General features: G+C 45.8%; 1 protein-coding gene across 5 annotated transcripts in view; it reads left to right on the forward strand.

Annotated features, from left to right (window-relative positions):
- Positions 1 to 3,716: 3,716 nt before the first annotated feature.
- Positions 3,717 to 15,455, forward strand: part of DDX11 (DEAD/H-box helicase 11) — a 35,133-nt gene continuing 23,394 nt past the window's right edge. For 3 of the 5 annotated variants that reach the window (XM_058559070.1, XM_058559071.1, XM_058559073.1), the window contains exons 1-4: positions 3,717 to 3,825; positions 7,571 to 7,729; positions 8,355 to 8,502; positions 14,756 to 15,004. In XM_058559070.1, the coding sequence (XP_058415053.1) occupies positions 8,359 to 8,502; positions 14,756 to 15,004 (393 nt within the window). In that variant the 5' untranslated portion in view covers positions 3,717 to 3,825; positions 7,571 to 7,729; positions 8,355 to 8,358. Of the gene's footprint in view, positions 3,826 to 7,570; positions 7,730 to 8,354; positions 8,503 to 14,755; positions 15,005 to 15,455 lie in introns of those variants that run through there. The other 2 variants (XM_058559072.1, XM_058559075.1) reach the window with 2 other exon arrangements.

Genomic DNA, 15,455 nt, shown 5'->3' on the forward strand with positions numbered 1-15,455 from the left:
GACTTCTGCCCCTCCACCCTTCTCATCATTCAGATTTCCCTTAACCCTTGCAAAGTGATTTTGTTCACACCACTGTATTGACACTCTCTCATGAAGTTTCCAGGGGATTTTTTCTCGTTATTCTCCTCCTTGACCTTGCTATATCTGACCATGTTGATCATTTTCTCTTTTGGCTCCATGATGGCCCTAATTTGCCTTCTACTCCTCGAATTAATCATTCTTTCAACTTCCTCTCCCCCATTGTGGCTGTCTCTTAAAGGTTATTCCCTGCTTTGTTCCTTCTTTTTTTTTTTTTTTAAATTGTGGTAAAATAGACATAAAGTTTACCATATTAACTATTTTTAAGTGTACAGTTGAGTAGTGTTAAGTACATTCACATTGTTGTGCAACCATTCCCCAGAACTCTCTTCTTCTTACAAAACTGAAACTCTATACCCGTTAAATCACAACCCCCAATTTCCCACTCAACTCAGCCCCTGGCAACCACCATTCTACTTTCTGTCTCTATGAATTTGACTACTCTGGGTACCTCATGTAAGTGGAATTATACAGTATTTGTCTTTTTTGTGACTGGCTTATTTCACTTAGCATAATGTGATGGTTAATTTTATGTCTCAACTTGGCTGGGCCATGGTGCTCAAATATTTGGTCAAACACTATGCTGGATGTTTCCAAGAAGGTGTTTTTTAGATGAGATTCACATTTAAATCAGTGGACTTTGAATAGAGCAGATTATTCTCCATAATGTGGGTGGGCCTCATCCAATCAGGTGAAGGTCTTAATAGAACAAAGACTGATCTCCCCAGAGCAAGAAGAGATTCTGCCAGCAGACAGCCTTTATACTTGAACTTCAACTCTTCCCTGAGTCTCCAGCCTGCCGGCCTACCGCATCAGATTTTGGACTTGCCAAATCTCCAAAATTAGGTAAGCCAATTCCTTAAAATAAATCTACATATACACACATCCCGTTAGTTCTGTTTCTCTGGAGAACGCTGAGTAATGCATATAATGTCCTCAGGGTTCATCCACGTTGTAGCATGTGTAGAATTTCCTTCCATTTTAAGGCTGAATAATCTTCCATTGTACATACATAGCACATTTTGTTTATTCATTCATCAGTTGATGGACACTTGGGTTGCATCCACCTTTTGGCTCTTGTGAATCATGTGCCTATAAACGTGGGAACAAATATCTGTTTGAGTCCTGCTTTCACTTCTTTCGGGTGTATACCCAGACGTGGGATTGCTGGATCATATGGTAGTTCTATTTTTAATTTTTTGAGGAACTGCCATACTGTTTTCCATAGTGGCTGCACCATTTTACATTCCCACCAGCAGTGCACAAGAGTTCCATTTTTCCACATCCTTGCTAACCCTTGTTTTCTGTTTGTTTTAAATAGTAGCCATCCTAATAGGTGTATCTCATTGTAGTTTTGATTGCACTTCTCTAATGATTAGTGATTTGAACCTCATTTCATGTGCTTCTTGGCCATTTGTATATCTTCTTTGGAGAAATATCTATTCAAGTCCTCTGCCCACTTTTTAATTGGTTTCTTTTTTGTTGTTGAGTTGTAGAAGTTCTTTATATGTTATAGATATTAGCTCTTTATGAGATATATGATTTGCAAATATTTTCTTCTATTCTGTAGGTTACCTTTTCACTTGGCTGATTGAGTCTTTTGATGCACAGAAGTTTTAAATTTTGTTGTAGTCCAATTTATCTCTTTTTACTTTTGCTGCCTATGCTTTTGGTATCATATCCAAGAAATCATTGCCAAATCCAATGTCATGAAGTTTTTCCCCTATGTTTTCTTCTAAGAGTTTTATAGTTTTAATTCTTACATTTAAATCCATTTTGAGGTTTTTTTTTTTTTTTGGTGAGGAAGATTAGCCCTGAGCTAACATCCGATGCCAATCCTCCTCTTTTTGCTGAGGAAGACTGGCCCTGGGCTAATATCCATGCCCATCTTCTTCTACTTTATATGGGACACCGCCACAGCATAGCCCGACAAGTGGTGTGTCGGTCTGCGCCCAGGATCCCAACCTGCGACCCCCGGGCCACCAAAGTGGAGCACACGAACTTAACTGCTACACCACTGGGCCAGCCCTTGAGTTAATTTTTATACATGGTGTAAGGTAAGGGTCCGCCTTCATTCTTTTGCATGTGGATGCCTCCCTCCGTTTTTTTTTTTTAACTATTCACTTCTTCAGAAATTTTACCACTTATCATAGCTTTAGTGCTTTTACCCAGGGGTGGTCAAATCCATATAAGCAGCTCCTACCTCTTTCCTGAACTCTAGTCTCCCATTTCACACACCACTGAATACCTCATGGAGACAGTGAGAGTGGGGCAGCCTGAAAATTCAGTTTGACTAATTAGATCAACCCATCATGTGAGGAAACAGAATGTATCCCACACCCACTAGAGTGTGGCTTAATGAGCAAAAGTAATATATACACTGGACATAGTAATCAAAGAAACTAGGGTTCAGAGATACAAATATTATTAGGGTGCATCTTGCACTGTTCCAGGGAGAGGCACATGAGGTCTTGGGGATGGGAGCAATCTGGTCTCTAGAGAGATATTTTCTCTTATGGGACAGGCATGTTTCCGGCGGAATTTCCCAGTGCCTAGGTAATATGCATCTCTTTCCTCTGGCTGTTTCTGAGTTATTGCCTTCTATAATAAACTGGTGATCTAGTAAGTAAAATGTTTTCCTGAGTTCTGTGAAACCTCTCAAGCAAATTAATCGAACCCAAGGATGGGGTCATGGGAACCTCCTATCTACAGCTGGTAGGTCAAAAGCACAGGTGACAACCTGGACGTGCGATTGGCATTGGAAGTGTTAACCTGGGCTACAAGTTCTACAGTTAGTAGTACAAGACTGAGCCCTTAATGTGGGATCTGACGCTATTTCCAGATAGTGTCAAAATTGAGTTAATTGCTTGGTGGTGTTGGAAAAAACACACATTGGACATACACTTTCAGAAAAGCTGGTAGAGGTCATGTAGCCAATCCCTCCATTGAACAAAGAACCCAAGTCCAGGGAGGTTAAGGTGATGTGTTTTGTCTTCCTAACTAGAAGGTGAGCTCCCTGAAGGCAGGGCTGGTGCTTTATCTTCTTTGCCCCCCCAGGGTCGTGCCTGGCACTGAGCAGGAAAATTCCCTAAACTTGTCTTCAGAGTGCTTTCATTTACATGATCTTAAGACACAGAAGATCCTGTACAGCCCTGTTGAGGTGGGCAGGGCAGGTACCTTCCACTTTAGAGGTAAAATAACTTAGGTTCACACATATTAAGGCCTGATAAGAGCCGGGACTACAATGCAGGTTTCCTGATTCTTGGCTACAGCATCTCCTTCCTCGGGCATTTGATAAACAACGGCGAATTTGATCAAGTGAAGCAACTGTTGAGCGCTGTTGAGAACATTTTGCGCTAACTGGCGCAGGATCAATCAAACATCCCTACACCTGCCTGGGGGGCAGAGGGAGGCAGGGCGCTAAGCCCACAGGCTGTGCTTCGGCTTGCTACCTCACCACAGCCTCTGAACGTCCGACTCTTCCAGCGTTCTTAGCGCGAGAAAAAAAACCCGGCCCTGAGCCCGCCGCGCAAGCGCAGTGGCGCAAAAGGGGGAGGGGGAGGGGGGAAGCCGCGCCCCTTCAAGTCCCGGGGTGCGCACGCGCAGTGGCGCGGTGGCGTGGCAGCGCAGCACGCTCCTCCTGCGGCCCGACGTTGACGCAGCGGAGCGCGATTTCAAATTAAGCGACGTTCCGTTCTGATTCCTCTTGGGCCTGGTCTCAGTGAAGCAGTCCTGCTGGCAAAAAGGGTGAGCGCGGCGCCGCGTGGTGACAGAGCTGAGGACGAGGAGAAGCGAGATGAGAAAGGGCAGACTCCGGTGGAAACGCAAACGGGGTGGGGGCGTGGGCGGCTGTTTCAAAGGGACGGGGCGAGTCGGGAGCGGGAAAACGTCCCGGAACTGGAGGGGCGGGGCCAGTTTGTGATTGACAGGCGAGGAACCAATGCGAGGGGCAAGGGGAGGCCGGTGAGGGCGGGACCTGCAGGGAATGGAGCTGTGCTTGGAGTAGTAATAGCTGACGCGCATCAAGGGCTTCAATTCGCCCGGCTCTGCAAAGCACTTTTCATAGATTATCTTATGTAGTGGTCACTACAATGCTGTGAGTATGCGCTGTTACCTAGCTCTCCCTTACAGATGAGGACACTGAGGCTTAGGGATATTAACTTAAGTAAAAATGCAGCTGGGATCCCAAACTTGGCAGCCTGACCCCAGAGCCCATACTGTTAACGGCCCTGCTCTTCTGCCCTTCAGGGAATCAAGGCGGAGTAGGGTCCAGTCAAGAGCAGTGGGGTGAGTGGAGTTGACCAGGTTGTTGGAGGAAGTGTCACAAAAGTGGAAGTAAATACTGATAACTAGCTGGGTTTTTCCTGCATAGTATGAGAGCTCTGAGGACGCAGCTGGGAGGGAGTCAGAAGGCCAGGTGAAGGTGAGAATGAGGGGGGTATGGCCTGGGCTGTCCTCCCAGCTTTGCAGCATGCTGTGGCTCTGGATTAACAGCAGGTGCAGAAAACCTTTTCTCTTGGGGCGGTGTGTCCCCAGGTGTGTGAAGTTAAAGTGTTTTAGGAGCGTAACAGCAAGAAAACACCGGGAACATAGTTGTCTCAGTCTGCACAGGCTGCCGTATCAAAATACCATGGACTAGGTGGCTTAAACAACAGAAATTTATTTTCTCACAGTTTTAGTTGAAGATCAAGGTGCCAGCCTCTCCTGGTGAGGATCCTCTTCCTGACTTGTGGAAGGCCCCCTTCTTCCTGTGTCCTCACGTGGCTGGGAAAGAGAGCTCTCTCTCTTCTTAGACGGGCACCAGTCCTTATAAGGATTAGGACCCCACTCTTATGACTTCACTTAATCTTTATCTCCTTCATTTAATGTTGATTACTTCCTAAAAGCCCTGTCTCCAAATACAATCTCATGTTGGGGGTTAGGGCTTTAACACATGAATTTGGGGGAGGGGGACATAGTTCAGTCTGTAGCACAAGTTAATACCCAAGTAGATAACAAGTGATAATTGAAGACTGAAGAGAATGGACACTTTAGAACTAATATGTCCTAAGGTGCTTTCACTTTGTCTTACCTCATGTAGTGCACCTGAGACTTGCTGTGCAGGTACGTGCCTTAGCACTGGTGGAGCAGTCTAGAGAGGACTTGTGTGGGAGGGCGTGGTTGTTCTCCACGCAGCCAAGCTGAAGAAGAACTTAGACAAAACGTCCTTCATAGTGCTTAGTATATCCATTATTCGTGGGTTTATCTAAACCCTCCTTTAAGTTATGATTTAGCTTGTGCTGCTTCTGGAATAAAGAGATCTGTAATTACCACCCACAGGGAAGTGAAATAATAATTACGTTTGTTCTGTATTGTTTCGTGTTGTCATTCTAAAGTTTGGTCACCAAGTCTTCACCCTCCTTAGCCTGCTAGGAGGAGACGTGGTGAACTACAAAGCTCAGGGGCTTGGAGGTCTGGCAGATTTGCCTTCAGATCTTGGATTCAATCCCTTGCTGAGTGACTGTGGGCAAGTCACTTAACCTCTCTTAGTCTCAGTTTCTTCATCTATAAAATAGAGCTAATAAAAATACCAGATAGGGTTGTTGTGAGATTATATGAAAACATTTTGAAAGCATTAAAGAACTGGCCCTTGGACTAGGTATTTAAGTCATTGGGACCTCCTCTACCTACACCTTTGAAGAACAGAAACCTCCACCTACATGTCAAGCTGGCTCTTCATTCGTTCATCAGATTTTTATTGCATGCCTTCCAGGTGCCAGAGCACCTATCCTGAGTGCGAGGGGCAGGGAAGAACAAGACAGACAAGCTTCCTCCTTTTTGCAGCTTATATTCTAGTGAGGGAGGACAGTAAATAAAATAAGCTCAGATAGTGCTAAGAGCTGTGAAGAAATTAAGTACAGGGTAAGGAGATAAAAGAGTGACTTAAAGCAGGGTGGTGTATATGTGTGTGTATTTGAGTGGGAGAGTGGTATTTGACCGCTAGAGAGTGGCCAAATAGAGGGAGAGGCTTCTCTGAGGAGGTGAGCTGCATCCTAAATATTGAGGACTCATCATTCCCCAAGGGCAAAACCCAAGCTGATTAGATCAGGCCAAGTGCCTCAGCAAACCATCTGTAGCTGACCAGTGATCTGTCTTGAGGAGATGCTGATCAGGTTTTTCACTTGGGATTTAGAACTAAGAAACATGAAAAGAATTTTCTCTTGGCAGTAGGAGCTGAAGCTAAAAGGTAGAGGCAGCTGAAGAGGCTATGTGCAGGCTGGAGTTTTGGATAATCAGAAGCTGTGAGTAAGCAGAGGAAGTAGTGGCCCCATTCTGGCATGTGGCTGAGCAGGAGAGTGGAAATCCATGGGTGTTGACTTGCTGGTGAGGTTCCTGCAGCTGTCTTGAAATCTGAACTACTTTGTAGCTCTAGTCTGCAGGAAGTCCCACTCTGTCAGGCTTCTGTTCTTTGTTTTCCCAGATCGTCTCAATTCTTAATCTCTCAATATGTATCTTTTCAGTAAATCTCCCTTCTACTTAATGCTAGTTATCTCTTGCAGCCAGATGAATTTGACTAAGACAGAGCTGTGTGGACCTGGGTTTGGATCCCTGGTTTTCCTCTTACTAGCTGAGACTGAACAATTATTTAATTTCTGTAGGCATCGGTATCCAACAACCATATCCTTACAGTGTTGTACAGATTAAAAGAAATGATAAAAGGGCCTGTAAAGTGTTGAACACATAGGAGGTGCTCAGAATTGGTTAGATGCCTTTCTTCTTCCCCTCGTGTTTTAATGGTTTTTTGATCATGTGCTTCCTCCTTGGTATTGAATTGTCCTAGGTTTTTAAGTCACCCTCCTTATAGTTACCCCTCCACCTCTGTCATCATTTTGACTGCCCCTAAACTGAAGAACGTCATGGCAGCTACCTTTCCCCTCATAAGTGATTGACACCATTACCAGTCTTCTTGAGGCCGGTGACATAGCAGAGAGGTAAAGGGGTTTTAGATTTGTTGATATTTGTACTTTGAAAAGATAGGCCTGCTAAACTGCTTGGAACAGTGACTTCCAGAGAGAGAGTGTGGGAGCCAGGATGGAAGAGTCAGTCCTCTAAATGGTGATTAAAGGAAGAAGGGGTCTGGAGAAGCTCTCTCAGAGAAATCGGGTTCAGAAGGGGAGGAAAAAGATGAGATAAACACAGAGCAGAGAAGTTTTCCTGAGACCTTGGCCTGGCAAGGGGAGAGACATGCTGTGGGCTCAGCGTTGGGGAGCTCTTCCAGCCAGGGCTTGGTCCCTGTAAAGAGAGCTCTCCCAGTCTGGAACCAGACAGGAAGCTCTGATTTCTTGAGGCTGAAGACGTTTTAGGAGGCGGCTCTGGTTCGTACTGGAAATGGAGGTGAGGATGAAATAAGAAGCAAACTAAAGGTGCCTGTAAAAGAGAGATGTGTGTGTTAACCAGAGCCATGTAGAAGGCTGTCCTTGAATTTCTCTGTCTGTGTGTCATGACTTTACAGGTCTTCATGACAGGATAAAGGGAACAGTTTTGTCCTGCGAAGCTGCATTGTGAGATGTGAGAGAGGAATGCTGCAGAAGTAATTACAAGCAACAATCTTGATCCTGGAGCACAGGTCTTGGAGAGGAAATCTCCAGGCCTCTGTAGAGGCCTTAGAAAGGTATCCAGGCAGCAAAGGCATCCCGGGTCAAGAGATGGGGGGGTTCTGTTTAGGGCCTTTCCCAGGCTGCATTCTGCTACAGCCGTTTCTTTCTTTTTTTTTTTTTTTGTGAGGAAGATCAGCCCTGAGCTAACATCCGTGCTAATCCTCCTCTTTTTGCTGAGGAAGACCAGCCCTGAGCTAACATCTATTGCCAATCCTCCTCCTCTTTCTCCCCAAAGCCCCAGCAGATAGTTGTATGTCATAGTTGCACGTCCTTCTAGTTGCTGTATGTGGGACACCGCCTCAGCATGGCCAGAGAAGCGGTGCGTCGGTGCGCGCCCGGGATCCAAACCCGGGCCGCCAGTAGCAGAGCGCACGCACTTAACTGCTAAGCCGCGGGGCCGGCCCCTGCTACAGCCATTTCTGATAGATGTCTTAGATGGACTGCATGGTTTTGGTAGAGCTTCATGGAGAGATGCACATGCTGGAGAGAACGTAGTCTCTGCTTGCACAAAAAATTTCTCCTACAGCTTAAGGAAAAATCCCGTAACTAGTGTTGAGTCTGCTCTTAGGAACTCTTCAGGATTTCAAGCCAGTTCTTCCTGGCTCATCAGAGAGCTACCAGATTTTTTTTCCCCCCCAGGACCATGGCTAATAAAACCCAGCAGGTTGCTGGCATCCATTTCCCTTTTCCCTTCACACCATATTCCATCCAGAAGGACTTCATGGCCGAACTATACCAGGTGTTGGAGGCTGGCAAGATTGGGATATTTGAGAGTCCAACTGGCACTGTAAGTATGGATCGTCGGGGCCCGAGAAGGGTCTTGGGAGCCCCTGATTACGACAAATCAGAGACAGCCTGGTGTGCTTGTTTGCCTTGCACAGATTCTCATGGTTTGAAGTTGGGCAAAGTAGTTCTCTCAGTTGTCTTTCTGAATAATTGTCACTTCCCTCTATTAAATTGTTAAACACAGCCCCAGGGGCTGAGAAGAATTAGGCTAAAGGCACATGAGAATTTGAATGGCAGTGGAGACCATCACCCATAACACTGAAACTTCCCAGATTTCTCAGGCACACAGTTACTTCCCTGTTGAGGAACATAGAAATTACTTTGGTTTATTCACAGATTAAACATACTGGTTTAGTCTCCAGGAACTAGGTTACTCAGTGCTGGAAGGATCCAGCCTCTAAGGGCCTCTAAGTTTTTCCTTCCTGGCTTGGAATGAGGGAGGGATTTATTAGAGGCCAGCCATTGAGGATTGTTAGGGCTGTGGTGACCGGTTCCCGCTTCTCTCTCGAACTTTTTGTTACCTTTTATAGCAAGTACTATATGAGAATGAAATATGTATGTTGATGTGGAGGTCCCCCACCTAGGCTGCGACCTCCTGGAGGATCAGGACCTTGTGCTCCTCACCTCTGTCCCTCTCATCTAGCGGAGCTTGGCAAGTTTGGCCCCCAGGAGCCTCTTAATATGTGTATGTTAAATGACTGAGTAGAAGAAAGTGACTCATCCCTTTTCTCTCACTTGCTGATGGAAGCGTGTCGCTGTCTCTTAAGATGACATGATCTCGTGGGACAGGAAGAGTGCAAACTGGGGTACTCCACTGTTCGTTTTTGCTCTTTCATATACAGTGAGTGGGAGAGAATAAGTCCTGCCAGTTAACAAAATGTGGGTCATGAATATAATGTGCAGGGTGGTTCTTTAAAATAGTATTCTGCTAGGGGCCGGCCCGGTGGCACAAGCGGTTAAGTGCGCGTGCTCCACTGCGGCATCCTGGGGTTTGCCGGTTTGGATCCGGGGCACATACCCATGCACTGCTTGTCAGGCCATGCTGTGACAGTGTCCCATATAAAGTGGAGGAAGATGGGCATGGATGTTAGCCCAGGGCCAGTCTTCCTCAGAAAAAAGAGGAGGATTGGCAGATGTTAGCTCAGGGCTGATCTTCCTCACACACACACGAAAATAATAAAATAAAATAGTATTCTGCTAGCCTTCTTACCTTCCATTTAAACCCAGGGCAACATGACTTCTTCCCCTACCAACCCACTGAAATATATTTTAGAGTCAGTAGTGACTTCTCAGTTAACAGACTCGGATATTTGAAGTTGTTACTCGACCACTCTGTAGCACGTGATACTGTTGAACATATCCTCTGCCTTTGTTTAAAGTAATAGACAAGATTTAATCAAAGAATAACGCATGTTATTTATTTATTTATTTTTTTGCTGAGGAAGACTGGCTCTGAGCCAACATCTATTGCCAATCCTCCTCCTTTTTCTTTTTTTCCCCAAAGCCCCAGTAGATAGTTGTATGTCATAGCTGCACATCCTTCTAGTTGCTGTATGTGGGACGCGGCCTCAGCATGGCCGGAGAAGCGGTGCATCGGTGCGTGCCCGGGATCCGAACCCGGGCCGCCAGTAGCAGAGCGTGCGCACTTAACCACTAAGCCGTGGGGCTGGACCCAGTGCGTGTTATTTAAAAAGTCAAGTTTATCAAACTTGGTTCACTGGACGGATACTATTAATTCTTTTAACTGTTTCTTAAGAAATATAGTTGCAAGGCATATTTTGAAATTATAAGCTTTGTAGCTATTTCTTGATTTCTTGATGTTAATCATTGGTACCTTCCCTGTATGGTAGATAAGATATAGCTTTCTTTTTTTTTTTTTTAATAATTTTTATTTATTTATTTCTTTTCCCCCAAAGCCTCAGTAGATAGTTGTATGTCATAGCTGCACATCCTCTAGTTGCTGTATGTGGGATGCGGCCTCAGCATGTCCGGAGAAGTGGTGTGTCAGTGCGCGCCCGGGATCCAAACCCGGGCCGCCAGCAGCAGAGTGCGCGCACTTAACCGCTAAGCCACGGGGCCGGCCCCTAGATATAGCTTTCTTACCCTCTCTTTTCTCTCCCTCTCCTCATCCTCCTGATACATTTATATTAAAAGTTTTAGTCTCTGCTAAGTCAGTATACTGTAATTATGTTTTTTTCCTTGCACAATTTTTTGTTTTTCTAGAGTTAATAATTGCCTTTTAAAAGTTTGTTTAGTTTCTAATATACCTAGGCCAATTCCTCTCATACCATCCAGTGGCCTCCCAATATGATATTCCGTACATAAAATTACTGTCCTAGCATGCTGGGGCTGCCATAACAAAATATCATAGACTAGGTGGCTTAAACAACAGAAATTTATTTTCTCACTGTTCTGGAGGACAGAAATTCCAAGATCAGGGTTTCAGCAGGCTCTGGTTTTTGGTGAGGTCTTTCTTCCTGGCTTGTAGATGGCTGCCTTCTCGCTCTGTCCTCACATGGCAGAGAGAGAGATCTTTGGTGTCTCTGCTCCTTTTATAAAGACACCAGTTCTAGCAGAATCAGGGCTCCCCCCTTATGACCTCATTTAACCGTAATCACCTCCTTAAAGGCCCTTTCTCCAAGACAGTCACGTGGGGGATTAGAGTTTCACCACATGAATTTTGTGGAGACACAATTCAATCCACAGCAATTATCAGTTCCGTTTTACCCTGGAGACTTCTTTTTTGAGGTCCTCCCTCCTTTTGCTCTTATCTGAGTTAGTTGCTCCTTAGATCTACTTCACAGCTATTGTCCTAGGATTTCCCGTCTCTCCTTTTAAAAAAACCAACTTTATTAAGTATAATTGATGTATAGTAAAATGTGCTCCTTTTATGTCTCCAAGTTTAATGAGTTTTGGCAGAAGTAAATACTCATAAGACCACCACCTCAATCAAGATGCAAAACATTTCTATTGCCCCAAGAAGTTCCCTGTGCCTCTTAGCAGTGGTTCCATGCTGCTGTTCCTGCACAGCCACCTCACCCACCCCAGTCCCTGGCGGTCGTTGATCCACTGTCTGTGTCTGTGGATTCGTATTATCTTCCTAGAATTTCATGGAAATGGAATCATAACAGGTACTCTTTTGTGCCTGGCTTCTTTTGCTCAGCCTAATACTTTTAGGATTCATCCATCTTGTTGCGTGTATTCTTTCCTTATTTTTTCCGCACTGGATTCTCTGTTTCCTGGATTCCGTATCTTCTTGGTTCACTTCCTTGTTTTGGTACAGAACATTCTTGAGAAGGGTTGTGTAGGAGGTAAGTGTTTGAGACTTTGCTAGTCTGAAAATGTATTAATTCTACCTTTTCACTTGATTGATAGTGATAGTTTGGTTGGTATATAGTTCTAGCTTCAAAACAATTTTCCCTCCCAGTTGCTTCCTCTAGTTTCCATTGTTGCTATTGAGAAGTCCAGTGGTGGTCTGCCTCTCAGTCCTTTGTGACGTGGTCCCACCCCACCCTCTAGAGTGTTCAGAACCTTCTCTTTATTCTTTGTGCTCTGAAATCTCATGTTGATGGGCCTGATGTGTGTGTGGTTAATTCCTTGTGCTGGCCTTTGCATCTGGGGCTCCACCTTTCAGTTCTGAGACATTTTCTTGTATTTGATGATAATCTTCCTGTACTCTCATTCATTGGGTTTTGGACTTCCTGGTTAATCCTGTGATTGTTTTCTTCTAATTGCCCATCTCTTTGGGCACCCTGGTTTGTTTTCGTTTTTGCTTTAAATTCTACCTCCTTGAGATTTCTTTTAACTTTATTGCCTAGTCTTTCTATTCAAATGTGCAATACAGTATTACTAATTATAGCACCATGCTGTACATTACATCCCCAGGACTTATTTATTGTATAACTAGAAGTTTGTACTTTTTGATTCCCTTCACCCATTTTTGCACCCCCCCCTCACAGCACCTCCCCCCCCCTCGGCCCCCCACCACTGATAAGCATGAGTCTGTTTTCTGTATCTATGAGTTTGGGTTTTTTTTAGATTCCACATATAGGTGAGATCATACAGTGTTTCTCTTTCTTCATCTGACTTATTTCACTCAGCATAATGTCTCAAGATCCATCCACATTGTCGCACATGGCAAGGTTTCTTTTTTTTCGTTATTCTCTGGCTTTTAAAAATAGCATCTTGGGGCCCGGCCCAGTGGTGCAGGCGGTTAAGTGTGTGTGCTCTGCTGCGGCGGCCCGGGGTTCGCCGGTTCGGATCCCGGGCGTGCACCAACGCACTGCTTGGTAAGCCACGCTGTGGCAGCATCCCGTATAAAGTAGAGGAAGATGGGCACAGGTGTTAGCCCAGGGCCAATCTTCCTCAGCAAAAAAGAGGAGGATTGGCATCGGATGTTAGCTCAGGGCTGGTCTTCCTCAAAAAAAAAAAAAAAATAGCATCCTGTTCTTGTTTCATGGAAATAATATCTTTCTGAGGCTATCAATTATAGTAGTATTTTGAAGTTTTTTCCCAGTTTGGGTTCTGAGTTTTGTTGGAGGCTTTCCTCAGATGTCTGGTGACACTTAGCTGTCTTCTGTTGGTGTTCAAGAAAAAGCCACCACAAGGCTGAGTGAAAGGCCTGTGTTGCAGGCTGGCTTGTGGACTGGTGGGCTGGGCCTCTCTGTTGGGGCCTCCACTTGGCAGTGTCAGTGGGATTTTCTGGGAGCCGTTCAATGTCTCCAGAGAAGGCTCCTCTACCCTTGCCTCGTGGGTCCAAGCCTCACAGCCAGTGTTCTGAGGGTGTCCTAGGGAAGTGGCCGCACGTGCACAGTCTTTCACTTAATGCCCTGTTGTCAGCCCGGCCCTCTTCTCCACTCTTTAGTCAACCTGTTCTCTTCAGGGCTCTCCTGGCTCAGCTCCTCCAGAGAATAAACTTCCCGTCTTCTTCGAGGAGTGGGGACTGCAACCTGGGACTCTCATCATCCTTGAAAAGAATTTCAGTTGATCCTTTGGTTTTCAGCGCCCTGCCGCGTTTCCGAGGGGAGCGGGAGGACCTCTGCAGGCACTCAGGCTCAGTGTCCTTCATGCTGCTAGCTCAGTTCCATTTCTCTGCTTTCCGTCTGTCTTAAGTTTAAAACGGTCACTTCTTCCACTTTCTTTGTTTTTGTGGGTATAAGCCTCTTGTACTCCTTTAATGTAGTTTTAGCGTTTTTTGGAAAAGAACATAGATGAGTGTGTGTTCATTCCGCTTCGTTTACCTGAAGGCCCATCTCCTCCCTCTCCTCTCTTTCCGTCTCAGCCCTCTGCTGGTCCCATGCATCCTCTTCCTCTGCTCAGCCCTTCACTGTTGGTGCTCTCAGTTCTGTGGCCTTTTCTCCTTGTTGTGTATCTCAGTTACCCTTCACTTTCGGATGTCTTCTAAGTCCCACCCCTTGGAGAGCTCTTTCTCCTGTGGTTGGATGCTCTGCGAACCCCCCGGGTTAAGCAGGCTCAGAGAGCTGGCTGCCTGGACCAGAGGTGTCAGCCCCTGCAGAGACTCACCTGAGCTGGATCGCCCATTGGACACCAGAAGCAGCAGCTTTGTGCACCTCACTGTGGCGGCTTCTCTGAAAGGACTGTGTGAGTCTGCTCGTGCTGCCGTGACAAAGTCCCACAACGGAAACTTATTCTGTCAGTGTCACCTTCTCAGACACTGGGGGCTAGGACTTTGAATTTGGGGGGACACAATTCAACCCATAACAGGGACCCACAGGGAAAATTCTAGTCTTTAAATCAAGAGTTGTATTCTCCAGGGCAATGGGTTTGCTTTAAGAAAGTTTGAACACTGGGACTCATGGGGCTGATCATCTTCTCTCTGCACAGTGGCTGCAGTAAAGCCTGGAGCCAAGTGTGGCTCCCTCAGCAGCTATACAGGATTGCGCCTATGCGTTGCTTGTCCATAATTCTTTTTTGGGGCTATTTGTTTAATTTCTCATCTTCTTCTACTTATGTTAACTTGTAGTACTTATATGTAACCTGATAAGCCACTTTAAATTCTTTTAGGAACGGTGAGCTATATAATTAAACACATAGGTTCACTTTATTTCTCTGTTCTTCCTATTTTTCCTGGCTATTCTCTTGCTAATTCCTTCCTTTCCTTTCCCAGCTGGTCTCGGAGCACCCTCTCCTATTTAAAGTCAGACCTTCCTTGACGGCTTTATTAAAATGGGAAAGGTGATTCGGGAAGCTTTGTTTTTTGTTCTCTATTTCCGAAAACATTTTCCTTCCCGTAGGGAAAATCCTTAAGCCTTATCTGTGGAGCCCTTTCCTGGCTCCGTGACTTTGAACAGAAGAAACGTCAAGAGGAGGCACGTCTCCTTGAAACTGGAACTGTCCCCTTAAATGCCGGGAAGGACCAGCCACCGTCTCTTGCATCCTCCTGCCAAGAGACCCCAGACACCCTGAGGCCTGCTGGGGAGCCTGACTGGGTTACTCAGTTTGTGCAGAAGAAGGAAGAAAGGGAGCTGGTGGACCGACTCAAGGTGGGATCCGGGATAACGAGAGGGACACAGGGCTTCAGTGATAATTGTGGGTTGATTCTGAGATTGCGATGTCATGTGTTCTCTGCCTTTGCAAAGGCCTCTAAGCTCTCCTGTCAGCTTTCTGAGTCGGTGGTGCGCCCTTGCTGTCTTTTTTAAGCTGATGTCAACAGGCCTTCTCTAGAAAAGGGGTTGGTGGTTCCATTCATTACCCATCTGGGAAAGGAACCTTACTGTTGCCATTGGCAATGTGGTTCAGTGGCTGCAGACTCAATTAAGGAATGAATTTGATTGAGGGTGTGTAGCCCTAGGAGGGAGTACGCAGACTTCCTGCAGTGAGCAGCGAGGCTGGGACCTGGCGCGGTGCAGGGTCTGGTGACGAGATGCTGCAGCAACCTGAGTGTGGGCCAGGGGAGGGAGAACGGCCCTGTGTGAAGAGGCCCTGGGCTGAGTA

This window comes from Diceros bicornis, chromosome 17 (assembly GCF_020826845.1).
Source record: "Diceros bicornis minor isolate mBicDic1 chromosome 17, mDicBic1.mat.cur, whole genome shotgun sequence".
Classification (NCBI taxonomy): Eukaryota; Metazoa; Chordata; class Mammalia; order Perissodactyla; family Rhinocerotidae; genus Diceros; species Diceros bicornis.